General features: G+C 42.5%; 1 protein-coding gene and 1 pseudogene across 1 annotated transcript; one reads left to right on the forward strand and one right to left on the reverse strand.

Moving 5' to 3' along the window:
* The first annotated feature begins 375 nt into the window (after positions 1–375).
* cunh2orf69 (chromosome unknown C2orf69 homolog) lies at positions 376–8583 on the forward strand. The gene is made up of 3 exons (XM_072440170.1): positions 376–615; positions 6999–7237; positions 8062–8583. Exons 1-3 carry the CDS (start codon positions 391–393, stop codon positions 8534–8536), a joined length of 939 nt encoding a protein of 312 aa, XP_072296271.1. The 5' UTR covers positions 376–390; the 3' UTR covers positions 8537–8583.
* A 7414-nt stretch (positions 8584–15997) lies between these two features.
* Positions 15998–17661, reverse strand: LOC140355552 (tripartite motif-containing protein 16-like; annotated as a pseudogene).
* Between the last annotated feature and the right edge of the window lie 737 nt (positions 17662–18398).

Consider the following 18398-nt stretch of genomic DNA (forward strand, 5'->3'; position numbering starts at 1 on the left):
GATAGCCTTTGTTACGTCTCGCTAAACAGTGACGGACAGCGCCTCTCCGTGGACACAACGCAAATGAAGACCTGTCAACAAATATTACTCTTGTTATTCACATACTTAAAGAAATATGATATGTTGATACGTTGTAGATAATACGTTAAATATTTTTTCAGGTTGTTTTTTTTTAAATATAGCGTATGGTTGCTCATCGTTTTCACGTACAGCGATCGATTGTACGTTGCGGGACTCGCTAGCTCTTAGCATGTAGCGTTAGCCTCCACCGTGAGTGGGATGATGCGGCAGAGACAGGGCTAAAAATAAAACAAGATTAATTCGATCTTATGTTTAACGTTATCGGCCCGTGCGGTGGCGTCGGGCGCGACACTCTCACTATACAGAGCCATGAGCGGTTTGCCCGGGGCAGCGTGCCCAGGACCCCGGGCTGTGGGAGAACCAGCGGCAGACTCCCGGGATGCTCGCCTCGACAGCCCGCCTCAGGAGCCGCAGAGGCTGGGCGCAGTGGCTGGATGTGACCCGGGAAGAACCAACGACCTGCTGCTGCTTCGACCGCGAACGCACGACAGCGGCGCGGGCAGACATGTGGTGTTCTTCCATGGAGACATTCAGGTGAGGAAATGGTAAAAAAAAATGCACTTATTTCTTATGAGTAAACGTTGATCAGGACTATAAAAGGGCTGGATCAGGACTATAAAAGGGCTGGATCAGGACTATAAAAGGGCTAGATCAGGACTATGAAAGTACTAGATCAGGACTATAAAAGGACTAGATCAGGACTATGAAAGGACTAGATCAGGACTATGAAAGGACTAGATCAGGACTATGAAAGGACTAGATTAGGACTATAAAAGTGCTAGATCAGGACTATAAAAGTGCTAGATCAGGACTATAAAAGGACTATAAAAGGGCTAGATCAGGACTATAAAAGTGCTAGATCAGGACTATAAAAGGACTATAAAAGGGCTAGATCAGGACTATAAAAGGACTATAAAAGGGCTAGATCAGGACTATAAAAGGACTATAAAAGGGCTAGATCAGGACTATAAAAGGGCTGTGTGCTGGCCGTGGAGCGGTGTGCTGGCCGTGGAGCGGTGTGCTGGCCGTGGAGCGGTGTGCTGGCCGTGGAGCGGTGTGCTGGCCGTGGAGCGAGGAAGGCAGCGGCGGCTGTGAGGTCCTTGGCGCCGGTGGCAACGGAGGCGATATCCGAGAGTTCCTTAGCGGTAGAACGCTTTAGCGGCGTGTTAGCTCCTCACGCGGCCTTTACTCAGATGAGAGCGTAGCGCTGATCCACGTAAACGCCGTAGATTACTTCAAAAAGAAAAGAAACGAAGTAGCAAAGAAAGTCTCTGTCCGGTTTAGCGCTTAAGCTTAGTTCCAGGTGGTTCCAGGTGGTTTCAGGTGGTTTCAGAGTCCAGGGCTGGCATGGCCTTGTCGACCACGTGACGGACGGATTTTTGTTGAGACAAAGGAAAAAGTGAAAGGCTCGTCCGTGGAGACGGCTTCCAAGAGAAAAGACAAAGGGGATGAGAAGAGAAGAGAAGAAAAGAGAGCGTTTCTAGCTTGGAGCGTCCTTTTGATACCTGGCCCGCAGGGCATGCTGGGAGCGAAAGGGGCGGGCGCTACTGCGCAGATTTCCCGTTTAACATTTCCTGGCCGAGAAAATAAAGCTAGAGTAACGTAAATAATGGCAAAACATTTAAACCCTGTTTTAACATTTACACGTTAAACATTTTTGGGCAGTTTGTACACATTATTTCTTGAGGTAGATACATTTTACATCTTCTTTCACCTGTGACGGGTACTTGAGTTAAAGCATTGGGAATATAAACCTTAAACAGTGGAAAAATACGTAACACAAGGTGAAACATGCGGTGTATGGAGTTGGTTCAGACGAACATTCATGGCATAATCACATAAAACGTGGTTTTCATTGGGGCATCCTCCTGAAAGTCACTGGGGAGAAGGTCTGTTATCACAAAAAGTCACAGCAGCTCCCTGCGGTGAGGGAGAGAGGGAGAAAGAAAACCCCCAATGTTCAAAGAGAGATTTTCTGTTATCTGGCCGTGGAATGTCCATCCCCATTTCCCTACAGGACTATAAAAGTACTAGATCAGGACTATAAAAGGGCTGGATCAGGACTATGAAAGGACTAGATCAGGACTATGAAAGGGCTAGATCAGGACTATAAAAGTACAGGACTATAAAAGGGCTAGATCAGGACTATAAAAGGACTAGATCAGGACTATGAAAGGACTAGATCAGGACCATAAAAGTACTAGATCAGGACTATAAAAGTACAGGACTATAAAAGGGCTAGATCAGGACTATAAAAGGACTAGATTAGGACTATAAAAGTACTAGATCAGGACTATAAAAGTACAGGACTATAAAAGGACTAGATCAGGACCATAAAAGGACTAGATCAGGACCATAAAAGGACTAGATCAGGACTATAAAAGGACAGGACTATAAAAGTACAGGACTATAAAAGGGCTAGATCAGGACTATAAAAGTGCTAGATCAGGACTATAAAAGGGCTAGATCAGGACTATAAAAGTGCTAGATCAGGACTATAAAAGGACTATAAAAGGGCTAGATCAGGACTATAAAAGGGCTAGATCAGGACTATAAAAGGACTATAAAAGGGCTAGATCAGGACTATAAAAGTGCTAGATCAGGACTATAAAAGGACTATAAAAGTGCTAGATCAGGACTATAAAAGTGCTAGATCAGGACTATAAAAGGGCTAGATCAGGACTATAAAAGGGCTAGATCAGGACTATAAAAGGGCTAGATCAGGACTATAAAAGTGCTAGATCAGGACTATAAAAGGACTATAAAAGGGCTAGATCAGGACTATAAAAGGGCTAGATCAGGACTATAAAAGGGCTAGATCAGGACTATAAAAGTGCTAGATCAGGACTATAAAAGGACTATAAAAGGGCTAGATCAGGACTATAAAAGGGCTAGATCAGGACTATAAAAGTGCTAGATCAGGACTATAAAAGGACTATAAAAGGGCTAGATCAGGACTATAAAAGGGCTAGATCAGGACTATAAAAGGGCTAGATCAGGACTATAAAAGTGCTAGATCAGGACTATAAAAGGGCTAGATCAGGACTATAAAAGGGCTAGATCATGACTATAAAAGTGCTAGATCAGGACTATAAAAGGACTAGATCAGGACTATAAAAGTGCTAGATCAGGACTATAAAAGGGCTAGATCAGGACTATAAAAGGACTAGATCAGGACTATAAAAGTGCTAGATCAGGACTATAAAAGTGCTAGATCAGGACTATAAAAGTGCTAGATCAGGACTATAAAAGGGCTAGATCAGGACTATAAAAGGGCTAGATCAGGACTATAAAAGTGCTAGATCAGGACTATAAAAGGGCTAGATCAGGACTATAAAAGGACTAGATCAGGACTATAAAAGTGCTAGATCAGGACTATAAAAGTGCTAGATCAGGACTATAAAAGTGCTAGATCAGGACTATAAAAGGGCTAGATCAGGACTATAAAAGTGCTAGATCAGGACTATAAAAGGGCTAGATCAGGACTATAAAAGTGCTAGATCAGGACTATAAAAGGGCTAGATCAGGACTATAAAAGTGCTAGATCAGGACTATAAAAGGGCTAGGTGACGAGATGGGGGTGGGGGTGGTCTCCTGTCCTCGTCCAGTCTCGTAGACGCACGGCGACCAAGCAGCGACATCAGTGGAAATATTAAAGCCTATAGAATGAAGCCTGAAGAATAAAGCTGTACGGTGGAAGCACCAAACGTCAAAGAAGGAGAGGAAGATGAAGAAGAGTCTCCCTGGAATAAAGCCGGTCGGTCTCTGAAACAACAACTATTCTAGTCACAAAGACATATCATGACCTCATGGGCTTTGTAACACCGAAGCAATGGAAGGAGTACTTTTACGGACTACGACAGAGTCTGAGGACTACGACAGTCTGAGGAATAAAGTCTGGCGGTAATGCAACACTTGGATGCCAACCGCCATAAAACAACAACAACAACAACAACAACAACCGGCTTTATTCCAGGTAGACTCTTCTTCATCTTCCTCTCCTTCTTTGACGTTCGGTGCTTCCACCGTACAGCTTTATTCTTCAGGCTTCATTCTATAGGCTTTAATATGTCCACTGATGTCGCTGCTTGGTAGCCGTGCGTCTACGAGACTGGACGAGGACAGGAGACCACCCCCACCCCCATCTCGTCACTCTGATCACTCTGACTCCCCACAAGCAGACCCCCATCACTCCGACTCCCATTTAGCGCCTTTAGCCTGTTTTCTATATCTGCCCAATCAAGCTCCTTTGTTCCAAGGAATCTCCCTGCAGCTTTAGCAATGATCCTGATCCTTTCAGTTCTGCTTTGAGTCTGAGCAACACAGTTTACAACATCCACCATAAAGAGTACAAAATCCTCTCTATCCACAACCAGGGTATTCTCATTAATTCTGGAACCTGCACACTTGGGACCTCCACTCTTGAAACCTTCACACTTCTTGGGAGCCACGCTGGCCTTTCTCATTTCGCCCTGGCTGGGAGCAGCACTGGCTCCTCTCTCTGTATTTACTCTAAACTCGTTACTTGAAACTTTCTTGACTGCATCTGCATAGGATACACCTTGAGAGACCTTTATTTTATGCACCTCAGCAGCTCTTTTGCTAAACCTGCATCCCCCATAGGCAGAGCTATGTTCTTCCCCACAGTTACAGCACTTCAGTTTTGCTCCCACGTCACACTTCCCATACTCGTGATCTCCTGCACATTTACCACATCTTTGCCTCCCTCTACAGACCGCTGCAATATGCCCAAAGCGCTGGCACTTAAAGCAACGCAGGGGCGGTGGAACATATGGCCTAACGTCATGGCACATGAACCCAATGAACACCTTACTAGGCAGGCACCTCCCTTCAAGTGTTACCATTACGACAAGCTGTCACATCTTACCCCAGACCGGGTCACCTTCAACCGCCTAGCGTCCACCACCTTAGCTCCAGTCAAATTCTCCTTAACTTCATCCACAGACGTCGCCGTAGGGACACCTACGATAACTCCTCTGACCGTGTTTCTTTCAGCATCAGACACAAGAATGTCCTTTCCACCCAGACGTGTAGTTCCAATCGCCTTCCGTTGCTGAGCCGCGTCCTTGCACACGACCAGCAGCGAGCCACCTCTAAGGACACTCGCGCTCTTGATCACTCCCACAGCTACAGTTAGGCTCTTTGACAATGCCACTGAATTCCACTCCTTAAAGGATGCACTATCCTGTGCAAGCTTTATGATCACCTTACAGTCTCTGCTCTCACCCCGGACATCAATAGCTTCAGCCTCATCCTGCTGCTCATTCCCAGAACCCTCGGACGAGCTAAGGGACTTTTTACGTTTCCGGGCAAGTGCAGCCAGAAAAGGCTGCTCCTCCACGCCGTCCAGAACGTCTTCCATCCCCGATCCACTCTCCTCCGCCATCTCCCGTCTCTCCAGACCGGGTGTTGAGCAAGGTCTCCTCACAGTTTTGTACAATTGGTTCGTAGCCGGTTGGTCTCTGAAACAACAACAACTATTCTAGTCACAAAGACATATCATGACCTCATGGGCTTTGTAACACCAAAGCAATGGAAGGAGTTCTTTTACGGACTACGACAGTCTGAGGACTACGAAAAGTCTGAGGAATAAAGTCTGGCGGTAATGCAACAATTGGATGCCAACCGCCATAAAACAACAACAACAACAACAACATTGAGATCAAGTACATGGAAGAATGACGACATTGCTAACATGACAACAGGGCTATTCTTTTAAACATCTTAGTCATATTTCTGCTTTAAGTATGAGGTGAGTGACTGTGGATGAAGTTTTAATTGCAGAACAAGCTTGAAGCATTATTCAGAAGATATTTATATTTTAATTTTTTGATCAATATTAATCAGTTATAATTTAGCACAACTCCAGTCTTGTAACTTTCATACTTTTCCATAAATATGTACTTCAGAGTGAACCTACTTCTCTTAGACACACAGGTGGGTAGTAAGTGCTGTGCTATATTAGTAGTAGTAGTTTTATAACACAGAACTGTTACTCCAACTTGAGAAATATTCAGTTTTTTTTTTAACTGTACTCTTACTGGAGTAAAAGTGCTGTTTCCTCCTCCCATCGTGAGTAAATCTGTAAGTGACAAAAGCTTTATGTTGTTCGTATTAAGCCATTTTAATGTGTTTCTTTCAGATGTTTGTTTTTTTTTTTTCTTATTTTCTGTATGTCATTTTGGACATTCCAGAATAAGTACATTATTTAACCTTAGTCTGTACAATTACAAGAACTCATGAAGAGTATCCGACTTAGTTATCAAGTAATAGTTTCTGCAAGTACGTTTTACTCTTACTTGAGTAGTTATTTTGGTCACGACTTGAATATTAGGCTAATAATAATAATAATAAAGGAAGGTGAATCTAATCTAACCTACACTAACCCCCTCTGCTCACATGACATGCTGTTACAAACAAACTTATATTATACAGAAATCCATGTCAAAGTGTAATAATAATGCATCACATTAATATAGCGCTTTATGAACACGCAAAGACGCTTCACATTGCACTATTCACTCCGTTCACTCTCACACCTGATCCATACGAGGCTGTGTGGGTGAAGCGTGTCTCCTAACAACACAAGGACGTTTTTCCTAGCAACCCCCCGTCTGTGTACTTTTAAAGGGCCATTTCAAGAAAGGAAAGTTAAACAAAGAAGTTCTTCACGTACTACAAAATACACCAGGGCTACTACTAAATTAAATGAGAGCAAAACATAGAACTAGTTTGTGAGCAGTTCCTCTTAATGAGTAAAAAATAGAATAAAACAGACAAATGCACAGCTTGTAACTCGAGTGCACGATAGTATCTGTTGTAAGCGTCTGTGGACACGTTACCAGAAAGGTTCCACAGCTCTTTAAAGCGTGTTCTGAGCACTCGTGTCTCTGCAGAACTTCCAGGAGGAGATGCGCCTCCACACGGACGCGGCGCCGTGGCTGAGCTGGAGCCTGGAGCGGGTGGGGCGCGTGCTGGGGCACAGGTTCCCGGACAGTCACGTGTGGGTGGTCCGAGCCTCGCGCATGTACCTGCACAAGTTCAGCTGCTACCGGCACTTTGTGGAGTGCAACATGTTCGGGGCCCCGGAGCACGCAGCGTATTCGGCCGGACGAGGGGCCTTCTGCCAGCTCAGGTAGGTCATTTTGGCCATTTTGAGTGATAATGCAGATGGAGATGGGTGGAGTCGCCTGGTTGATGGCTAAATAATGTCGTAAACAATTTGTTAACTGGTTCCAAAACGTAGCTTGAGCTGAGAAATAAGTTTTATGAAATTTATGAAACAGTGTCACCTTCATCTGGGTCAAATTTAATAAAAACATGTTTTATTATGTTATTTTTTGCGTTCTAAAGAAATAATTGATTAATTAAAATAAGTATTGCTGGACAAATCGATAAGCAAAATAACCAAACTAGTAATATCTAGGTACATTTTAAAATTTCCGTTTAATTAACAAATTATTTTGTCCTAAAGGAAGAAAAAATCCGTTACAATACTTGAAAAGAGAAATCATTCCAAATTAAATAATTAATGAATTAAATATTCAAAATAACAGGAATAGACCCGCATTAAAGTCCATTCAATGGAGTTACATTATTACATTAAGTAGTTGCAAATCAATCATTCTTAATAAACTGTTTCTTCATTAGTTCCACTTTTGTTAACAATACAAATAGTGTATAATATTTGTCCTTTATCAGCCTTTAAACTTGCTCTTGAGTTCTTTTACTTTGGCATCTCGTGTTTTGGAAACATTATTACATTTGGATCTCTGCTGTTTCCCCGGGACAAACTGATTTTTGGAGGCCTCTACTGGCTGCTAGGGGAATTACACACAGTCTAACAATGTCAGCACATGGTTAAAGCATGGTTAAAGTAAATGTTGCCTCATATGTGTCCTCTAAGGCTATTAAAAGTACAGTTATTATAAAGTCTTACCCTTTTGTTTGTTTTTCCAGGTCTCTGCTGAGTAATGCCATGAATCGCGCCGACTTGCCTCACCCTCTTCCGCCTCCAGAGGGCGCCTCCATCCCGCCCGGCTTCTCCTTGACTCTGGTGGGCTTCAGTAAAGGCTGCGTGGTCCTGAACCAGCTGGTCTACGAGCTCCCGGGGGCCCGGTCCGACCCGCTCATGTCGGAGTTCGCGCAGCGCGTCTCGGACATGTTCTGGCTGGACGGAGGACATCCCGGCGGCAGCGAGACGTGGGTGACCAACAGGGACGTGCTGAAGGCGCTGGCGTCCTCCGGCATCTCGGTGCACGCTCACGTGACGCCGTACGAAGTGTGCGACCCGATGCGGGCGTGGGTCGGGAGGGAGCACGAGATCTTCATGAAAACGCTGGAGGAGTTCGGAGCGTGTCCCAGTAAGAAACTGCACTTCGAAGACGAGCCGCCGTCCATCGAAAACCACTTCAGGGTCATCCAGGAGTTCTGAGCTACCATCAAAGCAATGGATTTATTTAAAGAGTTATTAAACCGGTGATTCTCAAAAGTATATACTGTATTTTCCGGACTATAAGTTGCCCCTTTTTTCATAGTTTTGGCCGGGGTGCGACTTATACTTATACTTAAATACTTATATGTAATATTATTTGTTATTTTCACACTTATTTCATACTCCAGTGCAACTTGTATATGTTTTTTTTCTTCTCTATTATGCATTTTTTGGCTGGTGCGACTTATAGTCGGGCGAATACGGTATTGCCTTTATCAAATCATTTTTGATCCAGTTTTTCTATTTAAAATGATTGTCATCGTCTTAACCCTGTTCGTTATACTGGGCTCTAGTGCTGTAATAATTCATCTTTGGGGAAAAAATTATAATAACGAAAATGGATAAATAAATAATAATAATAATAAGTCGACTTTTGAATTTATAATATTTTGATCATCGATATTGTCTTCTGGATTATAACAGACTAAATTTATAATAAAATAAAATATACAATGGCAATTATTTAAACAAAATTACATTTTCATCAATTTGTAAATGAGGTTATTATGAGATAATAAAAATAAATATCTCAAATTTATTTTCATTCTTTTTACCTGATAACAGAAGTCAGACAATATTATGTCAATCCAACAGAATTTAAAACATGTCTTTAAACTCGTGTGAAATGTCTGAAATGAAAAATAAAGTGCAGAAATATCACTTTATACCTATTACAACGTAATGTTTTGCTAATATTAAAATGCATAAATAAAAACATTCTGTATTTTTTTTAGACATTTCAATATTAATTTGGTGAATGTATTTTCAAAAATCTCTATAGAAATAATCTTTTAACTCGACTAATCAGAATCATTATCGCTGACTCGTCGATTGATAAAATAATGGTTTGTTGCAGCTCTCTCGATATCGCAAAACAGATAAAAACAAGAACAAACTCAAAAAGACAAATGTGACGTCTCAAAACAGGATTCTCTGGCTACATTTTTGAACAATTTCACAAACCAGCGATGGCATCTTTGTTGAGAATCACTGGCTTAAACGTGACTTAAATCAAATGTATTTAAACTAATGCTGTGGTTTGGCTGAAGTTACATTATCGTTTGGCATCAGCAGTTACAGCACTTTGAGCGTCTCGTGGCTAAATGCAAAAGGTTTTGTCGTCCGCTTAAATGGGGCTAATATAAAGCACTTGATTGTAAGTGTCAAAACAGATGCTAAAAATGCTAACATTCCTTTAGCTGGAACTTTTTTGCACCTTTGTTTGGTTAAAAAATGAGCAAAATGACAAGTTTAAGTTGTCGCCGGTTATTTGTGATGATGAGGAACAAATGAATCGTGAATAAATACAGCTAATGTACTGTTTTATCTGACAAAATGTCCTTCAATGCAATGTAAAGCCACATCATTTCAGTGACGATGAGAAACATATATGCAATTTGTACTTATTTTTTAAGTGGCAAAACGTCTTGTGATGAAATATATGTTATTTTAAGACCGTTTACAATGCGTCGCCAAGTTTACCTTTAACCAAAAGATTGAACAAACGTGTCACTTCTGTTCTGTCTTCCATAGTTAGCTTAGCGCAATGTTAGCTAAGCGCTTAGCACCTGAAGCTATTTTATTTATTTTTAATTGTGAACTAGCTTAGATTTTTTTTTAAAATTAGCACAAATCTGAATATTTTTGAATATTTTAAGCCGTTTTATTTCGTATAACGTGCTGTTGTTGTTTTGAGAGTTGGCTGAGGTTTTCACGTTGCACTTTTATCTGCTGAATGTACTTCCGACTTCCGCCTCATTCCCTCTCCTGTTTACTAAAGGTCTGCCACCTGCTGGACGCCGTCTGAATTGCAATAAACATGAAAATTAAATACTCGTTCTTTTCCCCGGGTCTTTCTCTTTCTTGTTTTGACATTTGGACAATTTGGTTTAAAACTGATTGGTTATTGGTTAAATTGCTAGTTTAATGTGGCTTTGATAAAGCAAATAACTCAAAACAACCTTTTCAGAAGCATGAGAATTTTTTTTTTTTTAAAGTTATGTCAAAGTTTTCAAAGAGACATTTGGAAAACTGCAAAATCCAGTTTAATTATGTTTTAATCATTATTATTATTTTTTTTTAATAGTTAATTATTGTATATTTTATGTAATTGCTATTGAACAATATTTTTCAATCAATGCTGTTTTTAGGTTAACAGTCTGAAATGAAAAACATTTACGACAATGTTTATTACACTGTCCCTTCCAAGTAAACAAATAAAATAATTGATGTTTGAGAAATTATTAGAGCGATATTTTTGTGTGATTTTTGGCTGTTTCAATTCAATTCATTTTGTAATGCCCAAAATCACAACAGTTTCCTCCAGGGCGACAGTGAAACCTTTGACAAATGTCCCAAGCTCCTGTGTCTTTAACCAAATGTCCCAAGCTTCCATGTCCTTAGACACATGTCCCAGCGTCCCGTGTCCTTAGACAAAATGTCCCAAGCTCCCGTGTCCTTAGACACATGTCCCAGCGTCCCGTGTCCTTAGACAAATGTCCCAAGCTCCCGTGTCCTTAGACCCTCCTTGGCCAGGAAAAACTGCTAAACCTCTTTGGGAAAAAGTAGAAACCTGGAGGAGTTCCACATGAAGGAGAGATCTGACCAGTGGCGGCTGGAGGTGCAAATTATAGGGGGCGCTATTTGACGTGACTGTGTTTTTTTGTTTTTTTTTAAATGTCCAAAATTTAATATTTAACATTGACTGTATGGATACATATTTTAAATACACATTTACTGAATTAATTAAGTAAACACACTTAATTTCCACTTGTGTTATGATAATACAATGACTTAGCGGCAGATTCCATTTGTGAGAAAACACATTTGACATAAAATTACATTTTACACTTTATAAAATGAAAAGAGCAAATCAGAAATCTCAGTGATACTGTCACTTATAATACAGAGCAGCAATTACTACATTAAGAGGAAATAAAAACACAAACAATGGTTGGTGTTTCATAAAACAGCTTCAAAGTGGCATTAGTTACCCTGAACTACATATGTAACATTTTACATTATTGTTGTATGGAAAGTTGTCATTTATGGCTTTCTTTCATGGGTTTTCTAAACAAAAGCATATTTTTTATCAATAGAAGTTAAGCGATACTTAATGCTTAGCGTTAGCCTTATGCAAGTAATAAACTAAAAAAAACTGCATGTTTGTTGTCATGGTAACGGAGCACGGAGACAGACACATGTCTCGGCTTTTAAGACGTAAACACGGAAACACGGCGTGTGGCACTTCCGCGCACATGTCTGTGTCTCTAGTGTAAAAAGCGTAGCTCCATGGCATAACTTCTACGTTCAAAAGGCGCTTTCTGGAGCGCCCCATAGTCGCTATTTTCCTATGGCAAAAACCATAGTGACGTAGTCACTTTTGATTGTGATTTGATTGGCTAAAAATCCCCATTGATTTTCTATGAGGCTCTGGGGCGCTTTTCAAACCGCCCCACGGCTACGTAGAAAAGTGACGCAGGGCAGACAAAGTATACATCTATATCTATATATATATATATATATATATATATATATATATCTATATATATATATATACAGATATATATTATTATTTTACACATTAACACTAATAAGAATATAAGATATTTCTGAATAAATTATATTGTTTTTAGACACAAACAAATGTATGTAGTTGGCAGATTGACAGGGGGGCGGCGCCCCAGCGCCCTTAATGGACCAGCCGTTGCTGGATCTGACTCCCTCAGACGGACGCAAGAGAGACAGTGGAGCTGGAGCTACTCAGGAGGAGAATCAGTTCTTCAGGAGAACCAGTTCTTCCAGGCAGATGAAGAATCGTTCATATGGAGTAGAGACCGCTTCTCCAGGGACTCAAGGAGCATGTGAGTGGACTCATACAAGTACCTGGGTGTTCATCTGAACCACAAACTGGACTGGACTCATAACACAGACGCACTGTACAGGAAGAGCCAGAGTCGGCTCTACCTCCTGAGGAGACTCAGGTCTTTTGGAGTGACAGGGCCACTCCTGAAGACCTTCTACGACTCTGTGGTGGCATCAGCTCCTGTAGGTGTGGCCTGCTGGAGCAGCAGCATCACAGAGAGGGAGAGGAAGAAGCTGGACAAAGTCATCAAGAAGTCCAGCTCCGTCCTGGGCTGTGCTCTGGACTCGGTGCAGGAGGTGGGGGACAGAAGGGTCCTGGCTAGATTCACATCTATGCTGGACCATGAGTGTCGCCCCCTGCAGGACACTCTGTCCGCTCTGGAGAGCAGCTTCAGTGAGAAGCTACTTCTGTAGCTACTTTGTGTTGCAACACTGAAATTTCCCCATTGTGGGACGAATAAAAAAATCTTATCTTATCTTAAGATAGTGCTCGAGCTGCCATACTTCCCCAGCAGAGTTGCTCCTGTAGGTTTTATATTTCTGTTCCTAACTGGTCTGACCATAAGCCATTTCAAAGAGGAATGTTTTAAGCCTGGTCTTAAATGAAGAGACTGTGTCAGCATATTTAACATGGACCAGAGCTGATTCCATAACACAGGAGCTTGGGAGCTAAACACTCTACTTCCTACTGTGCTTTTAGAGACTCTGAGACCACCAGAAGGCCGGCATTTTGAGAGCGAAGAGCTCTGTTTGGATGATATGGTTCTATAGCATCTTTGAGGTAGGATGGGGCCATGTCATTTATGGCTTTGTAGGTCAGGAGGAGGAGTCAAACAGGAGTCAGTGACGAGACTCGAGTACCAGCGTAATGTGCTCTCTTCTTAAAGTCTGGCAGTAATGTAACACCTAAGAAGAAAAAGAACCAATTGAAAGCTTTTTATAGAACTTTTAGGACACGCTGCGAGCAAGAAGTTACAGTAGTCTAATCTAGACGTTACGAATGCATGGATACATTTTTCAGCGCCACTTTTAGGCAGGATGCTTCTGATTTTGGCTATGTTGCACTAAGTCTGTGTATTTGATCGCTCTGATCAGGTTTTATTGATAAATACAGCTGAGTGTCATCTGCATAGCAGTGGAAGTTAATGCCATGCTTTCTGATAATGTTACCTAACGGCAGCATATAAAGAATAAACAGAATTGGACAGAGTACTGATCCCTGTGGCACACCGTAAGTTACTTTAGAGTGAAGAGCTCTGGTTTACATTAACAAATTGGTACCTTTCTGATAAAAGCTGAGGGCTGTTCCTCCGACATCCATACTTCCCAACTTATCTATCATCCCAGGGGGAGATAACGCATAAAAAAGTGGGAGATTGCCCCCCCAAGATGGAGATTTCAAATTTCCTCAGAATTAAGAGATAAAAACAAATAAATATGAACCAAAAGACTGAAATGCGAGCCACATGCCTTGCAGAACGCATATCCGTCCCCCTTTTCACTCCTCAATATGTTCCTGTATTGAACATGCAGTGTTGAACCTGTATTTCTTTTTTTTTCAGCGGTTTGTCATTGTCGGCGCCACTAGTTTCGCCACCACTCACGTCGTTCATCATGATGTCGATTTCATATTAAATACGACCACCCATCATTCAGCGTAATCTCAACAAACATGTCAGCTGTTCCCACCGCTCGCCATCGCCACCAAAATTAAGGATATTAAGGCAGATTAAATTAAGGATTTTTAATATCTTCAAATCGGGAGACTCCCGTCTAAATTGGGACTGTTGGGACCTATGGACACCTACATCACATTCTAACCTCTGCAGTAGAATGTTGTGGTTGATGGTGTCAAACGCTGAAATAGTGCGGTTTCTGTGCTGTGGTTTAGTGTGCCGCGGTGCTACCATGGGCCCGCGTGGTGTGCGACCTCCGGGATGTACGGCGTGCTGTAGGCCGGGCGGCTACCTGCGGCATCAAGCCTCGCTGTACGAGCCCTAGCTGAGCCGTGTGTTACACCCACCTGGTTTCAGGTTCGTAGCCTGCTTTAGATAAGACCCTATAGTGAAGTTCTACTAGTGTGTTCATACATTTCTTGTTCTATAGTTGTATGAGTGCCTTTCTGTGCACTCATACAACTTGACTCCAAGTGCATTAATTGAATGGAATAAACTATTGAAACAACAAACTGTTAATTTATTAATACAATCATAAATGGTTTATCAGTAACTTAAACCTTGCCTGTCGTTACACACAGGTACACACAGACCGCTTTCTGATTCGTAATCCAAACCTGGCGGACTCGTACCGCCGTTTATATTCCTCTATCTTCAAAGCACATGTGATGTCATTAAGCACCATCATGCAAAGGCTGGAGCGCCCCCTACTGGACACCCCACTAACTACAAGAGCATGGAAACAAAGGAGTAACGGGGCTTTTTGTACAATGACTTTATTGTTGGTTTCAAAGTTCCAGTTTTACAATTAGGATCATTGGTGCAGTTTTAGATGAAATAAGAACATAATTTTTTACATTCTGACAAAGACTTAAATACAGTTATGGAACCCTTATTTCTTGTGGCTCACCAGTCTCAGTGGGTATTGTGGGATACAGTTGGGTTTATAATGTTGTCGGTTTTCTTCTTATTTTCCTATGCTAAAATAGACCAACACGGCAGGACAGTGTTTGAGCAGCCGTCTCTTTATTTCACGTGTTCTCAACTCAACTTGACTTCCTGTGCGTCAACAAAAAGGGTTGTACTGAAACAATATACAGAATGAATGTTCCCAAAATAAAATAAGTGCAACACACTATAATCAAATATAATATTAATAATATATTCCCCAAGTAAATGTAAATCGAACAGAAATTAATGTTAAATAAAATCATATGTTACAGTATAACAATCAACAACAGGTTATTGAAGTCGGGTACACCGATAGTGGGTTGGACTTTTGTCATTTGTGACATTGCAGACACAAGAAGTGGTGTCACTGTAATGGCATTGCAACTTAAAGGGGCAGTCTCTGCAGCGGACAAAAGAGGAACTTTGGCTCGATTACCCACTGTGAGCATGCATTCCTTTAAATCAATGACTGCAAAATGTGCAAACAGAAAGTCCGAGCCTAATATAACAGGCTGTGTGACATTCCTGACTACTTGGACAGTGTAAGAGAACATCTCACTGCCAAACCTCATGTTTACTGTGAGGGTGCCGAGATTGTCCAAGTAGTCACCAGTCACAGCTCTAGGGACAACCTGAGGTCGCTGTAAAGGTTTTGTTCTCAGAGAGGGAATTGCCATTCTAAATGCTTCACTAATCAGCGAGATGTCTGAACCAGAATCTATGTACACTTTGGTAGCAACATTTTCATTGATGGCCAATACATTGCGTGTATATTAAATCAAATCATATGTTACAGTTACATCACACCAGGAATAACATTTGAACTGAAACAAATTCAAATTAAGTTAGTTAAAACAGTGTCTTTTAAACCTTTATCTAATTAGTTAGAAATAAAAGGCACAAAATTTGATCCAAAACTGTGGAGGACAAAAGCTGTTATTTGAGTTTAGGGAAATGTGCAGTGTCTCCAGTATAATAAATCTTGACTCCAGCGTAGAGAGGCTGAGTGAAAGTGGTCTGGACTCTGTGGAGGAGGCACATGGAACTTTCAGAGACGCTGTAAAATGCCAAAACCCCTGCACTGTGGTCCAAGTAAACCCCGATTCTGGACGAAACTGGACCTGAGACTTTAGACCAGACTGAGTTAAACATAAAAAACTTATGGGGTTTGTCACAGTTTAAGACCCAGGATTTATCATTGACCCCAAATCCACATTTATTATCGTTTCCCTTTCTCTGAATATTTCTATCTGCAACAGCGATAAAAGCACACTTCCCGCTCCACTCCACCTCCCAGTAACAGCGCCCCGTCAGACTCTCTCTGCTCAGAACCTGAGTATAGTGACTGAATCTGTCTGGATGATGAGGATAACTCTGGTTTTCTCTCATAACTGTTACTCTTCTGTTTCCATCAGACAGAGACAGAATGGTCTGAGCTGTGTTTGGGTCCAGAGTGATTTCTGTATAATATTGTAAGAAGTCCTCTCTGGAGCTGGGTTCAGCTGGAGACAGTAAAATCTGAACTGGACTCAGAGTGAGCTGGAGTTTGTCCCTGAGCGCTGACACAGCTCTGGTAACTTCCTCAAAGTTGCTCCGGGGCCCGGTCTGAATCCTGGATGGCTTTGTGCTCTGTGTGTCTGTGGACAGTGAAGCGTAGAGCTGTAGAAACTGGTTATGATCCGGAGTGAGGGACAGTGTGTCCAGCTCAGAGATGCTCCTCTTCAGCTCAGTCACGTCCTGCTGCAGTTGGTCCTGGAGCTCTTGGGAGAGGATCTGCTGCTCCACTTCAGAGCCTCTTTTCTTCAGGACCATCTCTCTGAAGCTGTCTCTGCTGTGCTGCACTGCTGTCTGGGCAGAGCGGCTGATGTCCTGGGCCTCCTGTTTGAGCCTCTTCAGGTCTGTCTCTTTGTCCTGGAGGCTCTGGAGCAGCAGGGCCCTCCTGGCCGGCAGCTCCGCCTACTTCTGGGCCTTCTCTGCTGCAGAGGACACTATGTCGTGGCCCCGGTGCTGGTCCACACAGAGGTAACAGATGCTCTGCTGGTCGCTGCAGCAGAACATCACCTTCACTTCGTCGTGTTGAGAACAGATGTTTCCCTGGAGCTTGTGGGACGGCGCCACCAGCTGGTGTTTCTGTAACACTGCAGCATCATAATGAGGCTGGAGGTGGCTCCCACAGTATGAAGCCACACACTGCAGACAGGACTGGACAGCTTTCATCTTCCTCCCAGTGCACACATCACAGGACACATCCTGAGGTCCGGCATAGCAGCGGTCAGCAGCGGTCTTCTTCAGCTGTTCTACTAAACCTGCCAACATGATGTTTTTGCCCAGGACAGGCCTGGGGCTGAAGCTCTGGCGACACTCGGGACAGCTGTAGAGCTGCTTCTCGTCCTCTTGGTCCCAGTGGTGTTGGACACAGGTCCTGCAGTAGCTGTGTCCACAGGGAATAGTCACCGGATCCTTCAGTAGATCCAAACACACGGGACAGAAGAAGGCTTCTTGGTCGAGTGCTTTCTGTGCCATTTCTCCTGGATCAGAGCGACTGAGAGTTTGACTTTGACACAAATGAAACTAAAGAGTTGTTGTTGGTGTTTTATGGCGGTTGGCATCCGAGTGTTACATTACCGCCAGACTTTATTCCTCAAACTTTGTCGTAGTCCTTGTTGTTGTTGTTGTTGTTGTTGTTGTTGTTTTATGCGGTTGGCATCCGAGTGTTGCATTACCGCCAGACTTGTTGTTGTTGTTGTTGTTGTTTTATGGCGGTTGGCATCCGAGTGTTGCATTACCGCCAGACTTTATTCCTCAGACTTTTCGTAGTCCTCAGACTCTGTCGTAGTCCGTAAAAGTACTCCTTCCATTGCTTTGGTTGTTGTTGTCGTTGTTGTTTTATGGCGGTTGGCATCCGAGTGTTGCATTACCGCCAGACTTTATTCCTCAGAGTAGTCCTCAGACTCTGTCGTAGTCCGTAAAAGTACTCCTTCCATTGCTTTGGTGTTACAAAACCCATGAGGTCATGTCTTTGTGACTAGAATAGTTGTTGTTGTTTCAGAGACCAACCGGCTTTATTCCAGGGAGACTCTTCTTCATCTTCCTCTCCCTCTTTGACGTTCGGTGCTTTGGAAGTACAAAGCCCATGAGGTCATGGGACGTCTTTGTTGTTTTACAAAGCCCATGAGGTCACGGGACGTCTTTGTCGTTTTATCCTTTAGAAGTCCTTCCTCTATCACTTTGGCGTTTCTAGGCCCATGAAGTCAAAGCGCGTTAGAACATCCTCTTGCTCCTCATCCTCGGCTCAGTCTCCAACACCCCCC

Source organism: Eucyclogobius newberryi, unplaced genomic scaffold (genome assembly GCF_026437365.1).
Source record: "Eucyclogobius newberryi isolate DKJ021-1_F unplaced genomic scaffold, fEucNew1.0.hap1 SCAF_112, whole genome shotgun sequence".
NCBI lineage: Eukaryota > Metazoa > Chordata > Actinopteri > Gobiiformes > Gobiidae > Eucyclogobius > Eucyclogobius newberryi.